General features: G+C 38.7%; 1 protein-coding gene across 4 annotated transcripts in view; it reads right to left on the bottom strand.

Moving 5' to 3' along the window:
• CERKL (CERK like autophagy regulator) overlaps positions 1 to 26,761 on the bottom strand; it is a gene marked incomplete at its 5' end in the record, with an annotated part of 116,137 nt that overhangs the window by 19,389 nt on the left and 69,987 nt on the right. For 2 of the 4 annotated variants that reach the window (XM_080799802.1, XM_080799803.1), the window contains 2 exons: positions 3,919 to 3,982; positions 12,505 to 12,636. The exons of 1 other annotated variant lie outside the window; for it this stretch is intronic. In XM_080799802.1, the coding sequence (XP_080655928.1) occupies positions 3,919 to 3,982; positions 12,505 to 12,636 (196 nt within the window). The remainder of the gene's footprint in view (positions 1 to 3,918; positions 3,983 to 12,504; positions 12,637 to 26,761) is intronic. One more of the 4 variants, XM_080799804.1, reaches the window with a different exon arrangement.

Raw genomic sequence — 26,761 nt, 5'->3', positions numbered from 1 at the left:
AAAAAGGAGAGAAAAACTAATTCAAGTTCAAATAAAACACTGTGGCGCAAAATAGAAAATATTAGTACATTTATAACTGCATAAGAGCTACAGATTAGCTTAACCATGCTCACACTTGTAAATTCAACTGTTACAGCTACAGGTCTCCGCACCTGACAGCACTCTTTTCTTTGCCTTTACAAAACGTTCTCTCCATGCATAGTAAAAATAGGGGGCAAATAAAAAGTGGTACTCCTACAAGTTTGAGTGATGAATCTCCGACTGTTTGCTAGGATACACTGGAGATGCACAACAGCGGTCTTTTGTACTGATAGATGTGTTCCTGTTAGCTTTTTTGCCATGATATGTCTTTATAGAAACATATGTAACTCATTAAAAATTCCAATATCTTAACAAGTAACATTTCTTAAACATTATTTACCAAACCATTTGGCTTTATTAAATAGTATATACAGAATATTTCTTGGACCTTAAACTGTCTGGTCTGTGTCTATAAACCTTTAGATGATTTTCTAATCACACCCTACCAGTAGCTTCACTTGAGTCAGGCAGAAATAATCCAGGCTCAAGTTCTTGCAGGAATCCCCTCTCTCATCAAAGACCATAGAATCATGGGGGTAGCTTATCCCAGCCTTGAATCATTTGTACCTTTTTCTCAGCCACTCTTTGAACACGTTCAGAAACAGGAACTCACAAACAGAGTGCATTCCATTTTCAAATGCTTCAACTTGTTAGAGAATTGTTCTTTCTTTTTAATTGAAGTATATCTGACATATAACATATTATGAGGGTCAGGTATATAACATAATGACTCAATATTTGTATGCATGCAAAGTGATCCTCACAATAAGTCTAATTCCCAGCCATCATCATATAAAGTTACAAAAAACTATCTTCTTGTCACACTTTCTGGATCTCTTTTAGCAACTTTCAAATATGCAATACACTGTTACTGACTATAGTCCTCATGCTGTATATTACAGCCCCCTGACTGATTTATAACTGGAAGTCTGTACCCCTTGATCTCCTTCATCCATTTCACCCACCCCTAACCTCCTCTCCTCCGGCAACCACCAATCTGTTCTTTTATCTTGGCATTTGCAACAACATGGGAGGACCTAGAGAGTATTATGCCAAGTGAAGTAAGAGAAAGATAAATACAGTATGATTTCATACATATGTGGAATCTAAAAAACAAAATGCATACAAATAATTATTCTCTTAAAGTGTCTAAAGAAACTATGTTTCCATTGTTATCCTCATATACCTAATCTGTGTAATTCTAAGTGGAGTGACTTAAAATGACCATTTTAGTAATCTTTCCCAGATCCCAATAGAAAAACTAGGCCCATGAAAATAAATGAGGTATTGAAGGAATCTTAGAAAGTAGATGATTTTCAATAGAATTTTTAAATTATTATAAGACCTAAATAAATCAGCATGCTGTGGAATTCAGAAACCATCAAATCACTGAACTTACATCATAGAATAGTTAGGTCAAACTATGTGGTTAAAAAAATGTGGATAATAACTGAAAGATCTGCATACCTTTTAGGGCCACACTGTTAAATAACAACACCTGCCATGTGAAATAAACAAGAATTAAGTACATTCAGTTAAAGAAAAAAATTACTATACTGCACTTGAGTCTTTTGTCATTCTGCAAAATTTTTTAAAAGATCTTATTTATTTATTTGAGAGAGAGAAATCACAAGCAATGGGGAAGGGCAAAGAGGGATGGAGAAGCAGATTCTCTGCTGAGCAGGGAGCATAATGCGGGGCTCTATCCCAGGACCCTGAGATCATGACCTGAGCAGAAGGCAAACGCTTAACCCACTGAGCCACCCAGGTGCCCCTCTGCAAAATTCTTCTTCACCCTTACATAGTATAATTACTAATGAAACTTATTTATACATAGCACATTTACACATATACATAGCACATAGAACTTCAAAATGGTGATGGTCAAAACCAGGTCTAATATCTGATATCTGTCACCCTCATTATTTATATAATTATGTTTTGAAGAAAGGATTAATCTGCAATACAGCCACACTTATAAATTCACAAGCTGTGTTTCAGGACTATACTAACAGGCAGTAGGTGGTGGGCATGAGTCCCCCCAATTACTTTTTTTTTTCCTAATGAAGTTGCCATTTTTTAATTTTTTTTAGTGTAAAAGTAGGAATTTATTAGAACATTGGAATAGTCTACATTTTTATAAAAGTTTGGTTTTTTAATTTTTTAATTTTAGTATTTTAATTTTTTATTATGTTCAGTTAACCACTGTATAGTACCCCAAGTATCTTTCTTAAGTTGTATACTTGCAAGATAATTTGCCAAATGTATCCTGTTAATCTGTCTAGCTTTAAGTGTAAAGCTCTTTTCTTTTTAAAGATTTTATTTATTTATTTGACAGAGATCACAAGTTGGCAGAGTCAGGCAGAGAGTCAGGCAGAGAGAGAGAGGAGGAAGCAGGCTCCCTGCTGAGCAGCGAGCCCGATGCAGGGCTCGATCCCAGGACCCTGAGATCATGACCCGAACCGAAGGCAGGCACCCCTTTAAGTGTAAAGTTCTTAAGTAATCTCCTACCTCATACTCTTCATCCTCAGTATTCATGTAATGTTGCCATCTAGATTTGCTCCTCTGATTCCTTTTTGAAAAGTCTTGTTTTACTTATCAAACTTTCTTCTTCATCCACTAATATTGTTCCTTATCAAAAAAAAATTAAGCACTTCTGGAAAAACACCCCTACTAATGCTCTATTCTGACTGCATTACTTTCCTTCCTAAAATATTCTAGTAGTTCTTTGAGAAGAGCAAAGCCTTTCACAGTTCAAAGTTCAAAGATACAACTGTCCTTCCTGATATTACATTTTGTTTCCTGCCCATTACCTCGTGACACAGATCATTCATAGTAATTCATAGTAATTCAATAGTTTGGCAAAATAATAATTGCCACCTTTTAAAACCCTGAAATATCAACTCTTGTAAAAAAAAATCTTCCCTAAAATGTTTTTGTCTTACATATCAATCCATCACTTTGCAAACGGATTTGCCTACTTTTTAAAAATGGTTATTAAAGTATGTCACTCGCCTCATTTCTATGTTTGCATGACAGTGAACAACTTCTACACACTCCAGGAATGTATTGCAAACAAGTTTCCAATGCCCACTCTGGATAGTACACTTAATTGGTAGCCATTAAATTACAAAAGAATTAAAATTAGCATCTTTATTTATACTGAAAATAATATATACATATTAAAAGATTTTATTTATTCATTAGAGAGAGAGAGAGCGTGTGTGAGCACAAAAGCAGGGGGTAAGGGACAGAGGGAGAGGGAGAAACAGACTTCCCACTGAGCAGGGAGCCTGACATGGGGCTTGATCTCAGGACACTGAGATCACGACCTGAGCCAAAGGCAGATGCTTAACTGACTGAACCACCCAGGCACTCCAATATATTTGTATGTATAAAATATTTACCTGCAATCACAGCCAAATGAACCAGTGGGTAACTATTAATATTATCAATAATTGTACAAATGAGAATCCCAATATAGTTATACCATATAACCTTCCATCAATGCTTTTCTAGATACTCACACGATTAAAGCCAAGAATTAAGGACTACAGATCCAAATATATGCACACTAGGTCAGTATGATGTGGCCCTCTTTGATTTCCCAGCACTTAGATATCTCTCCTTTTGTTTTCCTATGCCTGATCCTGAGAGGCAGAGGACCAGCCATACTGTCATCATTAATTGTTAGTATACAGATACGAATGAAATAGTCTAATTATATACACCACAAATACTGAAATACTTACAAGCCCCAAATATGTGGCTAAAAACTAATGAAAACATTTCAGAACATAAGCCATGGGACACAGACAGACCGATAACATAACCTACCCATCAAATTCCTGGAGTTCACAATCCTTCAGCAGTGCCAGAGCGTGCCCTTCGTACTCTGTTACTATTTAAAAACAAAAACCGAAAAAAGAGGTTAAAGTCTTAAACAATGATCTACACTCTTTCACTTAGTTTGGCAAAATAATATCATAAACATATGGTCGGGTCATAAAACAACATTTATCCTTGAATATTTATATTTTAATCATGGGAAAGAGGATTAAGTGTTACTTGCCTGATGTGTTTTATAGCTTTATGTAAAAGAGGGTCATATATTTGTTCCAACTACATAAGTCATTCGGAGCTATCCCACACACAGCAGTCAGATCATTTATCTTGGTGCATGTCTGTTCAGTGTTCCCTTCCTGATATTATAAAGAAGATACATTTCCCTCAAATCAGAAGCCTAAGAGCAGCAGTATTTTGAAAATAAGGCACATTAGCTGGCATCAAACAGTCAATGTTAAATCGCTTTGGCAACCTCACACGAATAAATTAGTGGAAAGGTTAGCGTAAGATTTACATACTAGAAGAATGTGTATCTGGAACCGCTAGACTAAAAAGAGGAGGAGCTGGACGTGAAAATAACGAAGGCAAGCCAACACCAATGATAACAGGCCCAACGCGGAGGAGGAAGGTGGCACGGACCCACCAGCGCCCAAGCCTCTGAGGAAACGGATCTGTCACTCCCTATCGCTGTCTCTACAGTCGTGATGCCCTACGCAGTATTGTAAATGCCAGTGGAGACAGCACAAACTGGCACACTGCAGATGGCACCAAGCATCCCAACCACATTTAGCATTTTCTAGGGCAGCGCTGCCAGAAGAGACAGCCCAGCTGTATCCACCCATCAAAGATTTCTGCTGACTGACGTGACATTGCAGATGGATTTTTTGTGTAAGAATGTGCATCATTATATGCAAGATTACATTAATCTTTCATGCCTGTCTGTCCCTGGTGCCAGCATGGTTCAAGCTTTTCCTACAATGTTTTTAGATATTGTTAAGAATTATTAGTCTTGGTGTCGAAAAGAATCATTCTGTAACCAGTAGCATTACATTGTAATTCTCCCACAGCTTATTCAAAGGCTGTTAACATTCACATGAATAAAATTTCTCTGTATTAAATTCTAATCAGAAGAAAGCTAGGAGGAAACTAAGGATAAAATATTAATATTAATAAACTCGGAAGGTTAAGTTATCATAAGTGATTGTGTTGATCATTTATAACCTCGGCAAGTAGTTGCAACCTTAAAAATAGAAAATAAAATGTTATATACATACACACACTGAAAATACTTAATGATATTATGAAGAAATATTTATGCTGAGAATCAGTTTATCAAATCTTGCTTTTAGGCTGCAGCTTACTCTGGTAAAGCTTTTCAAATCCAATACAAAGTTAGCTTTAAAACTAGGCTATGGCTAAACACTACCTTTAGTCAAGAAAAATTTTAAATAGTATTCTATTTCTTTGATCTTGCAGGTAGAATTTGACGATATATTGATGCAAATTATCCAAGAAGAATAATTTTTAAAATGACATTGGAAAAGTTAAAAAAGAAAAAATAGTGACCTGGAACAAAGAGAAAAGATGAAAGAAACTTGATCACAAGATATTAGGAAAATGAACAAAAAGAATGAAGTCCTTGGCAACAGGGAGCTCATGTTCTGGAGACAGAAATGAGACACTAACTTTAAAACATAAATGTACAATATGAAGTAGTAGTGATTATAAAAAAATAACAGGGAAAAAGGATAGAGAATACTATTTAGATACAGTAGACTAAATAGAGACTACTATTTAGATATAGTAGAAGAAACTGAAGTATTTATTTAGACATAATATTAGGGGCCCTGGAGTAAGAAAGAGCCAGATTCAAATCATCCCATTCCAAATAAACATAAGGAAGAGACTACTAGACAAATGCAGTTTCAAAAAGTTACTGGCCTTTTCTTTAACTTGCTTTCCTTTTCTGATAAGAATGATACCCTATGCCCCTTCTATTCAGAAAATTTGGAGATTCCATTCTTTGCAAGGCTTTGAACTCAGTTCTCAGTGCTGGGATTCCTCCAACCACCAGAACCTTCACTTTATATATTACTTCCTCAAGAAGACAAGATTGGAAGAAAGTAATGTCTTGATGTTAATGCTGAATGTTGATGAGGAAACAGGCTGTAGTAAAATCAGATGAAACCTGGACTTCAAGAAACCTCTCTTAGTCTGGTGATAAAATTCTATAATGGGATAAGACACTGAGATGGCCTATAGGTACTTCCAACTTAGCTCCAGAAGAATCTGTTATTTCCACTTTCAGATTGTCTCTCAGATATATTGTTCTTTGTGTTCCATCATCTCCTCCCTGCTCCCAAGACAGGAAAATTACTTCCTATCTTGTCTCCCTCCTCACTCTCCACAACTACTCCAAGGTCAAGACCAGTTGTTTTGGTCTTTGTTGCTATAGTATCCCACCTCAAACCAATGCCCATGGTCCAGCACTAATATTTTTTAATGTGGATAGTATAACAGTCTTCCCCAGTCTGCCTCCAACCTTTATCCTACTCTCCCCAGAATGGCTTTCTCAGATCTCCTATCCTTCTTCTACATAATCTCCACGGATGAGTCTACACTGTCATCAGAGACAAGCTCCAAACCCCAGACATCTGAGTATTGGAAACAGGATTGGCCATATACATCCACAATTACTTAAGGAATAACAAAAAGAACCTCTCACTCGATATGATGCATGAATAGGTACTCTCCAGGTTTTTATTAAAATGCAGGTAAAATTGGAAAGAAATAATGCCCTGACCTATTAGCATCTTTTGCGACTCAATTTTATCAAATTGCCTAGCTTTCTGCTGGGCAAGATCAGGAATAACAGGAGGCATTTCCAGGGAGGGAAGGCTCTAAGTAGAGACAAAGAGACAAAGAGAAAAAAAATTCCAGGGGGGAGACTTGGTAAAAGTGTTCTAAGTTAAACTCATGACCCTAGAAGGAGAGGGGGAAAAAAAGGTGACAACAAACTCCACTTTCTTGACAATTCCACCAGGGCCAAATAGGAAATAAAAATTATCTGGGGACTAGGCACTCCCATGAGCCCTGAGTTGGCAAAGATCAAGGCTAAATTCAGAGACGTGCCTTTGACCATGATAATGATGGTGAGTATGACAAGGTCTAGCAGTTGGTTAACACGAAAATTGACTGAAGGAGACGGAACTGCCTATCATGAACAAGAGAGACCAAGGGCCAACATATTATCTGTTTCAAATTCTTTAATGACTCTTATACGCAAGATGGGATGCATTTATTTTGTACTAGGGCAAAAGAGAACACTGACTCTAAAAATTACAAGGAGGCAAAAGTCATCTCACAAGCTCTCCCTGCAGTTCATGCCTTGCACACAGGCATTTGGCCAAAGGGACAGATACGTTTGCAATCTAGCCAGTATACCTAACTCAACATGCTGGTGGCCTTGGGCTGAATCAGCTCAGAGAGAAGGGCACCTTTATATAAGTTAGAACAAAAAAAGGTGTCTTTTCTAATATGCACAAGGCACAGTGACCCTGACTCAATAATGCCCAGCAGTATTACCCAGTAATGGCAGACACTGACATAGGGTCCCCAAGCAAAGCCTGAGAGTTCATCCATGAGCTGGGCCATACCTACACTCCGCCACATGGGGGAAATCAAACTAGATCACTCTCAAGTTATTTCCAGTTTGATCTCTCAGGTGCCTTTTTTCACTTTATTGTTCTATGAATTATCCTATGAATTTATAATCTCTCAAAAACCCTCTTAGACCTTAAATAATGTACTTCCTGAAATCTGTTCTGTTTTGGGAGAAGGATAAAGAAAGGTTATCATAGGTCAGCTTGGGCTTACCACTCATGTTCTTCTTCGACTCAAATGCCAACAAGTTATTAGAAAAAAAAAAGTTCTTCCAGAAGTTTTTCTGACACCATTATTAGATACTACGCTGGTGGTGGCAGCAGAAGGGGGATCCAAGTTTGGCTCAAGTATTTCAAAATACGCTGATCTATATTCAGAAGTAGTTAGGGGTTGGGGCACCTGGGTGGCTCAGTGGGTTAAGCCTCTGCCTTCAGCTCAGGTCATGATCTCAGGGTCCTGGAATCGAGCCCCAAGTCAGGCTCTTTGTTCAGTGGGGAGCCTGCTTTCCCCTCCCTCTCTGCCTGCCTCTCTGCCTACTTGTGATCTCTGTATGTCAAATAAATAAATTAAATCTAAAAAAAAAAAAAAAAAAGGAGTAGTTAGGGTTTCAGCAGTAACCAAAAGGGAAAGTATATTTTTATTAATGTGGTGATTCTTTTTTTTAAAAAACTGGAAGTTTATACCTTCTGACACCTTTCACTTATTTCTCCCATTTCCCACCTCCCACCTCTGGCAACCAAGAATCTGTTCTCTACACCTATATGTTCAGTTGGGGGTTCGTTCTTTGTTTTTTCAAGACTCCACAAATAAGGAAGATCAGATGGCAATTTATCTTTCTCTGACTTAGGTCACTTAGCATAATGCCCTTAAGGTCCATTCACGTTGTTACAAATGTCAGGAGTTCCTTTTTTTTTTTTTTTTTTTTATGACCAGATAATATTCCATTGTGTGTAAGTGTGCTTGTACACATGCACACACACATACCCACATATATAGACCCCACATTTTCTTTTCCATTCATCCACTGATGGACACTTAGGTTGCTTCCATGTCTTGGCTATTGTGCTACAATGAACATGGGAGTGCAGCTATATTTGAGTTAGTGATTTTTTTCTCCTTTGGATAAATATCCAGAAGTGGAATCGTTAGACCATATGGTAGCTCTATTTTTAAATTTTTGAGGAACTTCCATACTGTTTTCCGCAGTGGCTATACCAAGTTACATTCCTACCAGCAGTGCACCAAGGGTTCCTTTCCTTCACTCCACATCCTCACCAACACTTTTTGGTAAGAGCCATTCCAGCAGATGTGAGGTAATAGTTCACTGTGGCTTTGATTGGCATTTCCCCGATGATTAGTGATGTTGAGCATCTTTTCATGTACCTGTTGGCCATCTGCAGGTCTTCTTTGGGAAAATGGCTTTTCAGATCCTCTACCTACTTTTTAGTCCAGCTATTAATTTTGCTATTCATTTTTAAAAGAAATTTATAGAAAAAATCCTTTAAAATATACATATCTAGCTAGAATGTTTCAAATCCTGCCTCATTTATCTAAGCGTTATCTCCTAGTGAATTTATCATCATGTCAAATGTATTACGGAGTTTATCTTCCATTTAGACTCAGCAATGCACACAAGATATGTCAAAATAATGGTCACACTGGACATCCAGAAAATACGTACCTTTCTGTTGTACTCTTTCATGTATTTTCTCTTTCAAGGTGTGAATTGAATCTACTACATAATTTATGAAACAGACATGCACAGCATTATGGCCATCTTTCTATGGCATTTCATAATATACAAGGTAGTTTCAAATGTATTACCTGACTCAAACTACAAAACTACACTGTGAGACAGGCAGGAAGATTCTAAATGCTTTTCAAGTATCCATATGTTTATTCAGTCCTTAGCACAAAACAGCAAACTTTCAAAATATAAGTATTTAGCTAATATACATACTAAAATGGTTTTATATGCAAAAGATGCAGTTTTATAATTTTGCCTGTAGGAGGAGTGTTGGGCAGCTAATAATAAGCCATTCTACACAAATATATAAGAAAATTATAAGTTTGCTTTATAAAATGTCCTGATTTTATGTTGAACTAAATATAACATTCAACAATGTTTATAAATTTAGGGAAAAAAGAGCCCTAGGACATAAAACTCTTCTCTTCAATACGAAGGAAAGCAGGCACATTCTTATCATTTCCTCTGCCTTCCGTCAGGTTTTTCATGCACCAGTCTTTCTTCTAGGCGCTGTCTCTTCCTTCCTAATCTCTATGCTGTTGGCAGGATCATCGCTGCTAAACTGGATGACAATGCTATGATAAAAAATTGACACTAATGTTGGATCAATACATGACGAGTAAACTACGGAGTACAGCAAAAACGTCAGTCCAGAATCTGGATTTAAACTTCCTCTAGTGGACATGGTTGGGAGCCTTCCCAGAAGCCACTTGGGCCTTTTTTATTTTCTCCCTAATAGAACCCAGATTCAGTTCAGGTATTTTCAGCCTTCAGGAAAAGGGGGTCCTACTTCCAGCCCATGGGATGGGTCTTTTTTTTTTTTTTTTTAAAGATTTTATTTATTTATTTGACAGACAGAGAGCACAAGTAGGCAGAGATGCAGGCAGAGAGAGAGGGGGAAGCAGGCTCCCCACTGAGCAGAGACCCCGATGTGGGGCTCGAACCCAGGACACTGAGATCATGACCTGAGCCGAAGGCAGAGGCTTTAACCCACTGAGCCACCCAGGCGCCCCATGGATGGGTCTTAAGAGTTAAGAGACTGCATGCTCCAGCTCGGGCACACACTATAAAACAGTCAAACCGACAGGAGAAAATTTTAATCCTTGCTCAGTATTAAAGCATGTTGGATCTCTCACATACACACACCTCTCCCTATCCCACTTGATTTGAACAAAGAAGGATCTAATCCACGGTCAACAATTTTTTGATGATAGAAAGGATTAAATTTAAGATAAAGTCAAAACTGAGGAAGCCAAAGCGAATTAGAGAATTCCAAAGATATGGGTTATACACACACACACACACACATACACACACCCCACTTATATGTGCTTGCAAGCTTGCCTTCCTTCCCTTATTTTTCTCCTTCTGCTGCTTCTTCTGCTTATGCAAAGAAAACCACAAAAATCCTCTGACTCTCCAAAACGGTCTGGTTCAAATACTTTCAAATCTTCTGATCAAAATATCATCCTCTGAGACACCAGGGTTCTTGTATCTATATCCCAATTACATTTATTTGAATCCCCAATAAACTAAGAGCCACACACAAGCAGGTAGTATAACTTATTCATCTTGCATTCTGCACAGTGTTTAACACAAGGCATTCTACAAGAGTTTCCTGAACTGGAAGATACATAGTAGTATATACATCAAACTATCCTGGATATTAAATCAATGAAACACAATAATGTTATTAAGTTTGCCAATAAACTGATTCAACTTTTAATGGTCTCCACCCAATAAGAATTCAACCTTTTTTCCCCCACCAATCTGTAAAATCTTCAGTGGGAGGGAATGATAGATAAGAATTGTTTCTTTTCCTCTTAAATTACCTTTAAGTAAGCCAAAACCCACAAAGGTAAAAGATTAACTTCTCACTACAGTTTTATTTTAGTTACAAATTCCTCCTGAATTTTTCACGGTAATTTCTCTTGAACCTCCGTTGTGATAGATGCCTTTTGGGGTGGCTGAACTTTTTGTTTAAAAAAAAAATATTAGGGGCACTTGGGTAGCTCAGTCTGTTAAGTCTCTGCCTTCAGCTCGGGTCATGATCCCAGGGTCCTGGGATCAAGTCCCGCATCAGGCTCCCTGCTCAGTGGGGAGCCTGCTTCACCCTCTCTCCCTGCCTTGCTGCTCCCCTTGCTTGTGCTGTCAAATGAACAAAAATCTTTAAAAAAAATTTTTTTTTAGAGAAACTTCTTCTACCTCAATACATCAAGTCATGAAGTAAGGGCATCAAATCTTATATTGTGAGACCCATCTCCCTTGGTTTCGGCTGAGCAAAACCACGTCACTCTGAATCCCCTCCCGGGGAATTTATAAACGAGACAAGGAGAATCCAAGTACACTCTGGCTTTGTCTTCTGACCAGGCTTATGATGCAATACTCTTCATCAGTTTAAATTTGCTAGAAATTTCCACTGTGTGTTAGTGAAGCCACATAGAAATAAAATCAGACAAAGCGGGGTTGTGATTTTTTATAACATCAACCCTTTTTCTCAGTCCAACGCCCCCCCCCCCCGCCCCACCATGGGAAAAATCAGTCTCAAAGGAAACAAAGGAATTTGGTCACCAAATTTAAAACATTGGAAAGGATTTTGCTAATCTTCTTTCTATTAACTTTAGCATTGGCAAATTTCTATTTTCCTCAGCACAAACCTAAACACCTTTCTTGTTTTTAGACAATGAATTTAAGCTACTGGCTTCTCTGAATTCATCTAAACCGGCAGTTACGTGCTTAGTTTTGACCTAACCAGCAGGGGTCAGAGTCAGAACAAAAACCACCTAATGAAGGATTCCATGGAAAGACATCAAACATTTAAGTGAGCAAAAATCAATTGCTTGCCAAACTGTAGAAATAATGTGTAAATAGCCAAAATCTCAATGAAGATATCAAAAAGTGCACAGCTCCCTTTGAAATGATTCCTAATAATTTTTAAAGTCTGAAAAAAGGTCTGAAGACAATACTGACATTCTAATAACACAATGAAGAGAACAAAATAAGTGATAATCCTTGGAGCTGGCTGTAGTAGGCTATAGAAACACATAAAAAAGCTTTAGATATTACAGGTAGTTTCCTCAATTTGGCTTAAGAACAAATACAGATTGTTTTGCTTCCTTAAGTATGATTTATTTTAATGACAAAATTATATTCTGAAAATGACTTACTTGTAACATCAGTCTTTATTCCTGCAATCCTCAATAGTGGTTCAACTTTCTCATAATAGACCTGGGTAGCTTCTTTTTTGTGGCTTTGGGGGTTGAGAATTACTTTTAATGACTTTGGTCTATTTGAAAAACCTAACAGGAAAACAAAGACAAAGTTATACAATCTTCATCAGCACTTATTTTCTTTCCCTTTAAAACCATACACTAAGTCCAGTCAGAAGGTTTTACATCTATTTAAGTAGTATTTGCTGTTTTTATTTGAAATTCTTGTAAGAGTTTTCCCAAACATGGCAGTATTTTAAAACATTTGTTTTCCTAGCAGTTAAATAGGTATATTCTTCTTAAATCATGAATTATAATAAAGCATTTCATTTATGAAGGAAAATGTGGATGAAAGCAACTTTGTATTATTAGGCAAAGCTCATGTATATTTACTAAATCATAGATAACATATCAAATGTTCCATCAGCATTTATTTCTGGGGCGGGGGGAGGGGCAATAAGCTGCAAAGAACAGAAAGGTTTACTTCCTCTCCTGAGATAAATATGTTCATTATTAGAATTGGGCTCCCCAGTGACCCCAGGGCTACCCAGTCCTGACCCGTGGATGAGCCCAGGGTGGGGCAGAGTACACAGGTCTGGGTCAGGGCCAGTGCCCAGAGCAATGCATGCTGGGAGCTGAAAAGAGGGTTAGGTCGAAGTTCAACCCTGAAAAGGAGCCAGGGGAGAAAGGACTCTTCCCTGGGGAACTGGGAAAGAAAGCCTCTCAGCGGGGATTCGATGAGAGTGCTGCCTCACAGTTGGGGCTGAGATTTGATACTACAATTTTCTGGGCTTGCAAGATGCTTATCACTTAGAACCCAGTTGGAGCAGGTGCAAAGCAAATTTTCTGTTAGGAAGGTGCAGGCGGGACAGAGGAGCCAAAAGAATGCTAACGACCATTTCTTTCAAGGTAAGCTGCTGTCACAGGGCCCTGTTTCAAGGTTAAAAAAAAAAAAAAAAAAAAAAGTTACTAGCATCTGCTTTTAATAAAACCATCCCTAAAGCCTCATGGAAAACGTCCATAACACCAACGTCAGTTCTTGTGCCTCCAGCTGAGACAATATTTCATTTCTCATCATATTTGATATTATACCATCCTTCAACAGGACACAAGGTTTTGAATTCAGGGGGATCCCTGTACTGGATGAGAAAAAGACAGGGCCAGGCTGAACTGCCTACAGTCTCTGTCAATGTCCCTGTGCTTGTTAGTTTGCTGAGTGGCCTCTGGCAGTCTCCTTATTACCCAGTCTTAAAAATCTCAAAACCTTGCTCCGTTCCTTTTTTCCTTCCAATCCCTCCATTTGAACGAAGTGCCCATGTTCATGAGATGGTAATTCTGTTTCGGTGCCTTCTGTCCTTCTTGGCCGTCGCGCTCTGACTCCTTCGGGGCTCCTGCCAGGCATTTGGGCATCTCGCTCTTCTCCCCCTTCCCTGACCTCTGCATCACACCTCCATCAGGCCTGCATCTGCAGAGAGCTGCCAGGGCTCCCCACTGCCTGTGGCCAAGCCTGAACCCCTCAAAATGACACTCAGAGCCTTTCCCCAACCAACTGCAACCTAGCTTCCCCTCTTCCTCTCTCACATATATTCTAGAAACATGGACTGAGCATTTGCACTGAGTACCGGAGCAAAGCGGTTAACACGTGGTTTGTGCTTTAAAGGAGGAAGATGTATGCAACACATAGAAACAGCACAAAATAGATTCATAGGAGGAAGATGCATCCAACACGTAGAAACAGCACAAAATGGACTTGTTAATGGAGAGGCACCAATCACCCTGGGAGTGTATGAGAAGAGACTGGTTAATTCTCACTAGGGATCAGGAAAAGGGAGTATCTGAGTGGGACGTTCGTCTCTTGTGGTTTTCACTACTTAGAATTCCCTCCTTCCTTCCTCACACGCCTCATCTTACCCCTCTCAGCCAGACAGCAGGAGCAGCAGTGGGACAGGAGAGGAAATTCTAAGCAGAGACTAGCATGAAGCTCAGTAAGTGCAGAGGTTTCTCTGTTCCATTTCTGCTTCCCCATCATGCTCTGAAACTACTCAATTACCTGCCAAATACCAGACGTGCCAGGCACTCCTCAGACAGGTTTTAAGATTTTATTTGTTTGAGACAGATACAGTGACTAAGATAGTGAGAGAATGCATGAATGGGAAGGAGAGGGAGAAGCAGACTCCCCATGCAGCAGGGAACAGGAAACCCAATGAGGGGCTCGATCCCAGGACCCTGAGATCACAACCTGAGCCGAAGGCAGACGCTTAACTGATTGAGCCACCCAGGCATCCCTCAGACAGTTTTTCTTTCCACTCTACCTTACCACCATTTCTATGACAATTCTGCTACTTTTTGTTTTGTTTTGTTTTTCATCAAGTAGGCCCCATGCCCAATATAGCGCTGGAACTCACAACCCCGAGATCAAGAGTCGGCTCGCTCTAGGCACTCAGCCAGTCAGGCGCCCCAAATTCTGCCATTTTTTTTTAAAGCTCACTTCAACATGACTTCCTCACTAAAGACTTTCTTAATCACCAACAGAATTCACCTCTCTGGCTTCTCATTCCCACTGTATTCTGTGGGCCTCTATTAACTATTTTTTATATCATTCATATTTAAAAAAGAACTGATGAAAGACCCAGTATCTTGAAACTCTTACTGCCAAACCAGGGACAATATGAAATGGAGTAAAGACTACATCTTACCAAGGAGGAGAAGGAAAAACTCTGTCTTATAGTAGAATGACAATAAATATGGAAGGAATAACAGAAATCACTATTTTCACCTGTTAATAATGGATTCAGGCAAGAATCAGCAATGGGTGGTAAAACCGTCAGTTGGGGAACAAAATGTTTCCTTATTCTTAAACTCTGTCCCTCTTTATTGTTCTCATTACAGAGGGTAGAAGTGGACATTGACAATGGGGACATCTCGCAAACACTGCCTTAGTCAAGTGATCAGAGTTGACCATAACCTTAACGTACAAATGGACACGTAAGCCCCGTGATACCCTGTGATGCGTGACACACAGCACCGAGCACACAGCACATCTGTGGTAACTGCCCAAAGTGCGTAATGCGGATCAAACGATGAAGAAACCCTCAAACGGACCCCGACTAAGGGGGCATTCTCAAAATAACTGCCTGAAACTCTTAAGAACTATCAGTACTATGAAATAAAGTTGAGGACCTGATCCCAATTCAAGGAGGCTAAAGAGAGGACAAGTGATGCAATGTATGATTCTGGATCAGGTGAAAAACTGCCAGAAAGGACAGGACTATTAGCCTTTAACCAGGAGACTAAGCAGATAAATCTAGGGCTCACTTCCATTAAAGCACAACAAAGACAAGTCACTTGTTCTAAACTTCAAGACTCAGATTAAACATCCAAGTTAAGTTTACCTTACCTGGCATATTTGTTGAAAGAGGCTGCTTCATTTTTTGGTCAGAGGCAGTCCCAGCATGGAAACGGTCTAGGTAGCTAATGGTAGTCCTCAAACGTTATCATGAAAACCCACTTTTATTTGCCCCTCTCCCTATATCATGACTGTCAGGTAATAAAAGTTTTTGGAAATAAGAAACAGTCACTTGAGGCTTATGAGGATGAGTACGTTGTAGTTGAAGGCTTATAGCCCTTAAATATTTATGTATAAAAGTACACACTATATGTCCCATTCAACCTTTGTAACACAATCCCCGTAGTCAGGAAAGAGCTAAAACTGCTCAAGATTTTCTAAAAATATTTAAGCAGATTAATTTTATTCTTAAGCCTCAGTTACAATGACAATAGCAACTAAATAAATTAATCAGAATGTTCTGTTCCTTAGACATCCTGATAAATTGAGCATTTTCAAAACATAAATCAACAAAGCCAATTTTTCGCCAGAGCATGTATTCATTTTCTCATTTATCGTTTCCTTTTGGGTGTTCTTAACTTGATGATTATGAAGCTAGAATCTAAGTATATAAAAATTAGGTAGCAATTTGATACCTATTTAGAGATCAGAAGGGGGATTTCTATCGTATAAAAAGCAAGATTTTTTTTTAAAGATGTTCATCATTTAGTAGAATAAAGAGAGATAATTAGTAAGTCTCCAAATTCTCTTCTCTCAGGATCCCTCCCCAAGCCTCTCTCGACTTTCCTCAGCCCCTCATACACACCATGCTCCCTCTCCCATAGCACCACTGCACTGACTCTGCCCTGTCCACCCCCCATGCTTACTGCCACCATGGCCACTTTGTCCAATTAATCAGTCATCACTTCCTTGGGAAAGACTTACATGGCTTCCTTGGCTTTGCAACATTAGCTAGGTCACTGCTCCCTCATCATTTGTTCTTATACGTCCATACATTTTGCAAGCTTGATTCTTACACTATTCTCATTTTATATCTATTTATTATTTGTACTCATATCTTAGACTTGAAACTCTGGGGCTTCTCCCCGTATTCTATCTTCTTAGTGCAGGGGATATAATAGATGATCAAATATTTGATGAATGAATAAAGGGTAGTGTTAGCCTTCAGCCATATAGATAGTAGTGGCATCCATTCATTTATTCACAAATAACTGCATGCATACTATTTGCCAGACAGGGTTCTAGAAACTGAGGCTCTATCAGTGAACAAGCAAGCTTCTGCCTTCAGGAAGCTTCCATTTTAATGGTGGGGGACAGAAATACTAAGAGAATTCAAGGTATGTTACATGATAACAAGTTCTAAGGATAAAACGAAACCTCACAGGGGGAGAGAAGGAGGACAAAGTAGAAGAAATGACTTCCTGGACAGGGAAAATCAGATCACACACAGGCACTTACAAGGACTTTGGCTTTTGTTCTGAGAGGAGAAGCATGCTGATTTTTGAGCAGCATGGCCACATAACCCTGGATGTGAAATGAATCACTCAAGCCTGTGTGTGGAAAGCAGATGCTGTAGGTGCCAGAAAAAAGTAAGAACAGTGGCAATACTCCAGGTGGTAAATGACTGTGCTTGGATTGAGTAAAGTGGAGATTATAAGAAAAGCTAGATTCCAGATATATTTTGAAGGTAGCGCTGATAAGACTTGTCTACTCTTATGTTATGTGAAAGAGAATGGTCAAAGACTAATCAAATGATGGCTGGATAAGGAGAAAGTGACAACACAAGAAGGGTTAAGAACTAATGAAAAAGTGGTAGAATCAATTAATTGTGGACTTGGGGTGGGGGGGATGAAAAATTTTAGGAGTTGAGAGATTACATCGATTAAGTTAGAAAGACAGATGAAGGGTAGGATGCTTCAAAGTGAGATTGTTACTGGTATTAATAATAAAAATAATAAATACATATAATATATAAAAATAATAAAAATTGACTCTGTATTCATCAGAATCATCTGAAGGGCTTCTTAAGACACACATTTTTGGATTCAGTAATCTAGGGTCTGATATTTTTTCCAGGAGATGCTGATGATGTTGGTCCAGAGATCCTACTTTGAGAACCACTGCTCTAAAAGTATTACAGGAGGTGAATGAAGTGTAGGATCAAGATCTTCGAAGAGAAAAAGCTAAAAACTCAAGAGAACATCTACAAAAACACACAGAACTATGGCAGCAGTAGTGCTGTAGAGAATGACAGTGAGACAGAAATTAATGTCTTCAAGGAGTAAGAAGCATGAACTAGTAGTCTGCACAGGACCCCAACAAGTAGCACTAAGCTAGTGGGTTCTAATGGACTGAGCTTCGAAAATGAGGATTTTTAAGAGAAGGAAGAAAATGGTCTCAAAATTACAGTGAAAAGAAAGAAAGATATCAAGACATTGACAAGAGCTCCAGGAGCAGAAGTTTGAACAGAGAAAACAGCCACCACTTGAGGGCTGTAGGGGAAGCTAGAAATTCCTGGGAGAGCTGGGTCTCTCTACCCAGAAGGTAAGGGAGGTTTGGGGAAAGCTGAAAATATAGGAGATTTTGCTAATGATGGACTATTCATTCCACAGGGCAGAATAAAATAGTGTCCGGAGTTAAGGACAGTGGGGATGGTGTTGGGTTAGAGGGTACAAAGAAAGAGCCTTAGAGGAATGACAATACAACTGTTGAAGGGCTTTAGGGAGTGACACTCTATGAAAGAATGCTTTGCAGCAATTGAGGTTGGAAAGTAGGGTGTAAGGAGTGGGGTCTTGCCCCAACCACATGGAGCTCTACAAACTTATCTTACCTCCAGCTAATACCAAAGCTGGGGGAGGAGCAATGTTGCCTGGAACCAGAAGAGCTCCAAAACCCGTCTCTCTCGGTAAACCAACCAGTGTTCGAATCTATACCCAAGTCTGTGTGAGGCACTAGGTTATACTCTTCACAAAAGGGATCTCAGTGCAAATATTCCATATTTGAGAATCCCATGCTCCACTGTCTTCCGTACAGACTGACATTTTCAAAGTACAAAATTCAAAATCTCTGTTTTCAGCTCATTCCTTGATACCCAGTTTCCCTCCTGGTGGGCCACTGGTATCACTTTAAGAATTCTTCCAGAAATATTCTATGCTTATATAAAAATGCATGTGTTCTTTAGCTTTTTATATAGATGGTAGCATTCCTACCCACTATTCTGTATGTTGCTTTTTTCCCTTTTTCTGTATTTTGGAGGATTTCATATTACTACGTAGAGTAGTAAGTGAAACTACTAAGTAGTAAGTGAAACTAGTAAGTAGTAAGTAGAAAGTGACTTTCACTTTACTTAAAGCTGAGTAGCATCTTTGTATGGATGAACCTCAATTTAAGTAATTTGTCCCATGAGGGGCATGTGGGTGGCTCAGTCAGTTACGTGTCTGCCTTCAGCTCAGGTCACGATCCCACGGTTCTGGGATTGAGCCCCATTTTGGGTTCCTTGCTCACCAGGGAGACTGTTTCTCCCTCTCCCTCTGCTTGTGCACACTCTGTGTGTCAAATACATAAACATTTTTAAAAATGTAATTGGTCCCTTGGAGATGTATATTTAGGTTGTTTCCAATCTTCCTTTACTGCAATGAATGTCATTTTGCATCTATTTGCATGTAACTACAGGACAAACTTCTAGAAGTAGAATTACAGGATCAAGGGGAATACTCTCTTGAAAGTTTATCCTATTCCCCAATTACTTGCTGTTGAAACAATTCAGGGTTGTTACCCTCCCAAAGTGGGTGCTAGTGTTAAAATAATTCATCTTAATTCTTGGCTCTTCCATTTACCAACTGTGTGACTTTGGGTTATTTGTCCAATTTCTTGGTTTTTCAATTTCCTCATCTGTAATATGAGGATAATAAGAGTACTCCCTACCAAAGGCAATTGTGCTGATTAAATCAGCATATTTAAGTGCAAAACAAGTGCATGGCACACAGTCAGTAATCAATTTATAATTATTACTATCAATTCACACTCCCCCAGAAACAGAGTATCTGTTTTCCTACACCTTTATATACCCAAAATGTTTTCAAACTTTTTGACCTTTGACAATGTGAGAGAAGAAATATTGTATCTCATGCTAATTTTAATTTACATTTCTCCTTTTATGAGAGAGGCTAAGAAACTTTGAAATATTTAAGAGATACCTTTATTTTTCTATGAACTATCAGTTTATAGCATTAACATTCTTTCTTCATAAAACCATAATTTTTTTTGTATTTGCTCTTGTATAATTGCTTTTTAATGACTGTATTATGGAATTGAGGGTGGAAGTCTTAGAACCAAAGTTTTTTTTTTTTTTTAAAGATTTTATTTATTTATTTGACAGACAGAGATTACAAGTAGGCAGAGGCAGGGAGAGAGGGAGGAAGGGAAGCAGGCTCCCTGCCGAGCAGAAAGCCTGATGCGGGCCTCGATCCCAGGACCCTGGGATCATGACCTGAGCCGCAGGCAGAGGCTTTAACCCACTGAGCCACCCAGGTGCCCAGAACCAAAGTTATTCTTAATAAAAATCACCACACTCTTGGAAGGAGAAAAAAAAAAGAAAATTAACCTTCTAAGTAAGGTTAACTTTATTTAAATAGCCTATTAAAAACTGTATTGAATAACCTATTAAAATATGAAAATTAATTTTTTGTTTGTTATATGAGTTACAAATTCTTTTCTGTGTAATTGCCTTTAATTTTTATTTATGCCATTTTCTCTATGATCTTTTTTTTCTGACAGTTTTCATTTTGCACACTTATAGATTTATCATTTTTTATAGTTTCTGGGTTTTATGTCATATGTAATAGTTTCCTTTTGCAACCAAAAAAAACCCACTATAGGGGCACCTGGGTGGCTCAGTGGGTTAAAGCCTCTGCCTTCGGCTTGGGTCATGATCCCAGCGTCCTGGGATCGAGCCCCACATCGGGTTCTCTGCTCGGTGGGGAGCCTGCTTCCCTTCCTCTCTCTCTGCCTGCTTCTCTGCCTACTTGTGATATCTGTCTGTCAAATAAATACATAAAATCTTAGAAAAAAAATACTATATTTCTCTTCTAATAATTTCATGGTCTCTATTTCATGTTTTCATTTAAGCATATCTAAAGTTTCTTTTTTAAACAATTTCTTAAATATTTTACTTATTTATTCAAGAAAGCAAGAGGGACCATGAACCGGGGGAGGGGCAGAGGGATGAAGGGCTCCATCCCAGGACCTCAGGATGATGACCTAAGCCAAGGGCATACACTTAATGAACTGAGCCACCCAGGCACCTCCCAAATTTCTTTTAATAAAGAGATAAAACTGGGATTTGACTTCACTCTTTTGCCAGATAACTATCCACCTGTCCCAATATCATTCATTTGGTAATCTTTCTCTTACATATTTCAAATACCACCTTTAGATATATTAAATTCCCTGAGTGTGTTAGGATTTCTTCTGAACCATTTAGTCTGAAGTCTTCTGATCAATTCAAAGGTCAGTGCCATATTTTGAATTTAATGAGAATACCTCAAGTTTCTCCATGTAGACTTTAAAATGAGATATTTTTATAATGTTGAGAACACATCCATCTATTCTTTTTTAATTAAGAGCTGCTTGGCATTCATACACAAGTAGACCAATCTACAATTTTCCTTTTTTGGATTTGCATCATCAGAGGTTGATATCAATTTCATGTGAGCTCTATAAATACAATCTGGGAGTTTTCCCTCCCCCCCCCCCCAAAAATGCTCTCCAATAGTTTAAATAGAATCAAAGCTTCCTGTTCCTTTAAGGTATGGTAGAGATCTCTGTGAAAATATCAGAGTCAATGTTTTCCTGTTTGTTTTTTTAAGGAGTACCAAAAAAATTGTTGCCTCGGTGGTAATTGTTCTGTTTAGGTTTTCTATGTCTTCTAGAGTCAGTTTGGCCATTTTTACCTTCCTAGACAATGGACTCATTCACTTTAACCTTCTCCAAGGAGGCGGCCTAGGTTACCTGATGAGTTTAGATACTGTCTTCTTATGAGTAGTAGTAGCAACACTATTTCCCCCTGATAATTAGAACTGATCACCTTTTCCAGCACAGCAACTTCATTATTATTTTTTTCCCCATTTGTTGGTTCAGTCACATGGTTCAAAAATGTAGCCAGGTAATTCTCAATGTCCAATTCACTTGAACCACTGTCATGTTCCCATGTGAAAGTATTCTTCTCATACTAATTCCTCTAAATGTGCAGAGTTCAGAGTTATAGGGGCAGGAAACAAAAATTTTTGGGCCATTGGCAGTTAAGTTAAGAGGTAACACTTAGATCTTCACTACTTGGTTTGTAGACCCATGTATTTTGTTTATGGAACTAAAAACTACTTTCACAAAATTTTGTCTTCTGGGTAGAATGCAATGCAATACAACAGGAAACATGGCAAAATCAGCAAAGCCCATGATTCATCAGCCAACTGCCTCACTTCTTTGATATAATCGAGTCCCTTTATCAAAAGCAGTACAGAATGCAAATTCACTGAAAAAGGTATTTAGTAGGGTTACAGATGGTAGTGTTGCCAGTGACATGGTGGATGGGAAATTCAAATCCACATCTAAAGTAAACATTCATAGCAATGAGACCTAATTACTAACTTTCCACAATGGAGGAACTCCAATGTAATCAACTTGCCACCAAATGGGTGACCAGTTGCTCTAAGATAGAGAGCCATAGCCAGGCTCAGGGCTGATCTGTTTGCAGGCAGAGTACTCAGCAGTAACAGGAGTCAAATTAGTCTTGCTGAACAGAAGTATTTGTTGTTAAACTCATATATTCCCCCATCTCTGCATGAAGGCCACTTTGTTTATGTGTTCACTGTGCAAGCCCTAGCATTTTCTTTAAAGGTTACATTTATTTGAGAGAGAGAGCGAGCGAGAGTGCACAAGCATGAGTGGGGAGCAGAGAGAGAGGGAGAAGCAGACTCCCTGGTGAGCAAGGAGGCTGATTCGGGGCTCCATCCCAGGACCCTGGGATCATGAACTGAGCTGAAGGCAAAAGCTTAATTGACTGAGTCACCCATGCACCCCCCTAGGGTTGCCTTTAAAAGATGCTGACTGACATCTATAGACTGGGGTACCTTGCCTACCTAATTAGGTCATCTTTTGAAATAAATGCTCTTTGATGACCGTTTATACAAAACAAATCTCATTCTGTTCTCACTCTGTGAAAACCAACTTTCTTTCAAATTCCTGACTATTTGGCAAGCTCTTAACCACTGTTCATGCATTAGTATGCATCCATCCATCTGGTTATCACTCTTTAGTAACTAGGATCAATTGTCTGAAGTTCTCCCCACCACAAGGATTTTCCTTCCCTATCTTACAGTAATACTCAAGTAGATCTGTAATGCTTCAGTAGCTCATTTCTATTGTATCATGAAGAATCCGTTTATTTCCCTTAGTTTACTGGTCATAGAAAACATCTCATGATGCCACATATGAAGGGGGGCAAAAAAAAGAAAGCAATGCGACAACAATTGTAGGCCACCAATATATTTGATTTACTAGACCCTTCTCTAGTTCTTTCATCATATTATCTGTAAAATACAGCTTTTATTTAAAATAGCTAGAGGTATTTTATGTTTCCTACAACCAAACTCTAATATGGGTGTCTAATAGACATCTCAAAGTTGACATATTGAAAACTGAAATTTTGATTTTCCCTACCAAATGGGGCCTATCTACCCAAGTCTTTGCTACTTTACTAAATAAGAACTTCTTTCTACCTGCTCCAGTTAGAAATTTTATTCTGAAAATTGGTAACTAAAAATAATAGTGGATTTATCCTGACTCTTTAGTAAGTACTATATTTATGGGTAACCAAATAGTACCAGTAGAAGAAATATCCCTTTTATGAAAAAAAATAGCACTAATTTAGAAAGAATGATTAAATACAAAATTTTCCATGATCTACACTTACTTAAATAATTATTTCAAGCAAAGGTAATAAACATTAAAACCACTACATATTTATTGAGAACTAAATGCTCTCCCTGGTCCCTGAGTACCACTGAACAATTATCTATTAGTTTCAAATAGCAATATTACAATGCCTGGGTAGTTCAGTCAGTGAAGTGTCTGACTCTTGGATTCAGCTCAGGTCATGATCTCAGGTGGTGACATCGAGCCCTGCACTGGGCTCTGCACTGGGCAGAGAGCTTGCTTAAGATTCTTTCTCCCTCCCTCTACCTCTCCAGGCCCTAGCACTCTCTCACTCGCAACCTCTTGGGGGGTAAAAAAATTACAATCAAGAGATCAAGCTGTCACCTCTCTGCCTCTGGGATCAATCTTAGCCTTGGGGAATCTATCTCATCCACACTAATCATAAGATAGTCAGACATTACATACCACCTGAGATAATGAAATATGAAGCATCCAGTACCATTTATGAAGTATTCTTGTACATATGAACCTAAGTAAGCCTTTAGATTAGAAATCCACTTTATAGATAATAAAGAGAATAGAAGAAGTTAAATGATACCACCAGGAAGAAATCAGACAGTGGTACAATAGTACTGCTCAAAGAGTGGTGATCAGAATGACAACCTAGCATCACCCAGAAGTTCAGTAGAAAGGCCCATTCCCGGGAGAAGATATTTGCAAATGACATATCAGATAAAGGGCTAGTATCCAAAATCTATAAAGAGCTTAGCAAACTCAACACCCAAAGAACAAATAATCCAATCAAGAAATGGGCAGAAGACATGAACAGACATTTCTCCAAAGAAGACATCCAGATGGCCAACAGACACATGAAAAAGTGCTCCACATCACTCGGCATCAGGGAAATACAAATCAAAACCACAATGAGATACCACCTCACACCAGTCGGAATGGCTAAAATTAACAAGTCAGGAAATGACAGATGCTGGCAAGGATGCAGAAAAAGGGGAACCCTCCTACATTCTTGGTGGGAATGCAAGCTGATGCAACCATTCTGAAAAACAGCATGGAGGTTCCTCAAAAAGTTGAAAATAGAACTACCTTACGACCCAGCAATTGCACTACTGAGTATTTACCCTAAAGATACAAACGTAGTGATCCGAAGGGGCACATGCACCCGAATGTTTAGCAGCAATGTCCACAATAGCCAAACTATGGAAAGAACCTAGATGTCCATCAACAGATGAATGGATAAAGAAGATGTGGTATATATACACAATGGAATACTATGCAGCCATCAAAAGACATGAAATCTTGCCATTGTGATGACATGGATGGAACTAGAGGGTATTATGCTTAGCGAAATAAGTCAGTCGGAGAAAGACAACTATCATATGATCTCCCTGATATGAGGAAGTGGAGATGCAACGTTGGGGGTTTGGGGGGTAGGAAAAGAATAAATGAAACAAGATGGTATCGGGAGGGAGACAAACCATAAGAGACTCTTAATCTCACAAAACAAACTGAGGGGGGCCAGAGGAAGGGGGATAGGGAGAGGGTGGTGGGGTTATGGACATTGCGGAGTGTATGTGCTATGGTGAGTGCTGTGAAGTGTGTAAACCTGGCGATTCACAGACCTGTACCCCTGGGGCTAATAATACATTATATGTTTATAAAAAAATTTAAAAATTTTAAAAAAGAAGAAAAGAAAAGAAAGGCCCATTCCAGACCCACTGAATCAGAATGTTCGGGAATGGGGGACAATATCTTTATTTAAATAGGCTTTCTAAGTGTTCCTTACGCACACTAAAATATCTACAGGACAACCTCATCTCTTTCATAAATGTCAGAATTTTAAAAATGAGGGGACTATTTTAGTGTTGTAGTTTAAATATGCTTAATTTGATGAATGACTCTTGATTGGACACTAGTTGGTATAAGTCAGCTATAAAAGACATTTTGGAAAACATAGGGAAAATTTCAGTGTGGACCAGGTATTCAATGATGATAAGCAACTACTGTTCATTTATATGGTAGGATAATGATACTTGGTTATTTGTAAAATGTCTTTTTGTAGAAGATGCACACTGGAGAATTTCTGGGAGAAATGTCATGATGTATGTAGTTGAAATCAGACTGACAGAATAAAATGTTAAAACATATGGAAAAATGTTAAGAACTATACAATATAGGTGATGACAATATAGGTGTCCATTATAATGTGTTTATATGTTCTATATTATTTGACATTTTCCCTAACACGAAAAAAAAAAAAAAACCCTTGCTGTTATCATTGACTTTCTCTCTCTTAATATCCCCCAAAATCCACCAAGTCAATAAATCCAAAGGCTCCATCTTCAAAAACAAATCCAAAGTCTAATCACTTCCTAACTGTCTTGTTCCCTCTTTAATTTAAATTACTACCTTTTGCCTGGCTTATACCCATTTCCAATTAACTGGTTTCCTGCCTCAATTCTTTCCCCTACTCAGAGCATACTCTCTACTTAACAGCCAGAATATTCACTTTAAAAGTTATATCATGTGGGGCGCCTGGGTGGCTCAGTGGGTTAAAGCCTCTGCCTTCGGCTCAGGTCATGATCCCAAGGTCCTGGGATCAAGCCTCGCATTGGGCTCTCTGCTCGGCAGGGAGCCTGCTTCCTCCTCTCTGCCTGCCTCTCTGCCTACTTGTGATCTCTGTCTGTCAAATAAATAAATAAAATCTTTAAAAAAAAAAAGTTATGTCACTCCTTTGCTTAAAACTCCCAAATGGCCCCCATCTTTCTCAAAACAAAAGTAAAAAAACACACAAAGCTTGCAAGAGCCTTCACACTCTACTCCCAGCTGCCTCTGACCTCATTTCCTAGCACTTTACTCCCTGCTAACTGTCTGCACATGACTTTCCTGATCAACCTTTTACACATACTGTTCTGTTTGGAC

The sequence above is a fragment of the Martes martes genome (assembly GCF_963455335.1).
Source record: "Martes martes genome assembly, chromosome: 3".
NCBI lineage: Eukaryota > Metazoa > Chordata > Mammalia > Carnivora > Mustelidae > Martes > Martes martes.
Note: the sequence above shows the minus strand (reverse complement) of the source record. Positions and strands in the feature narration are given on the sequence as shown.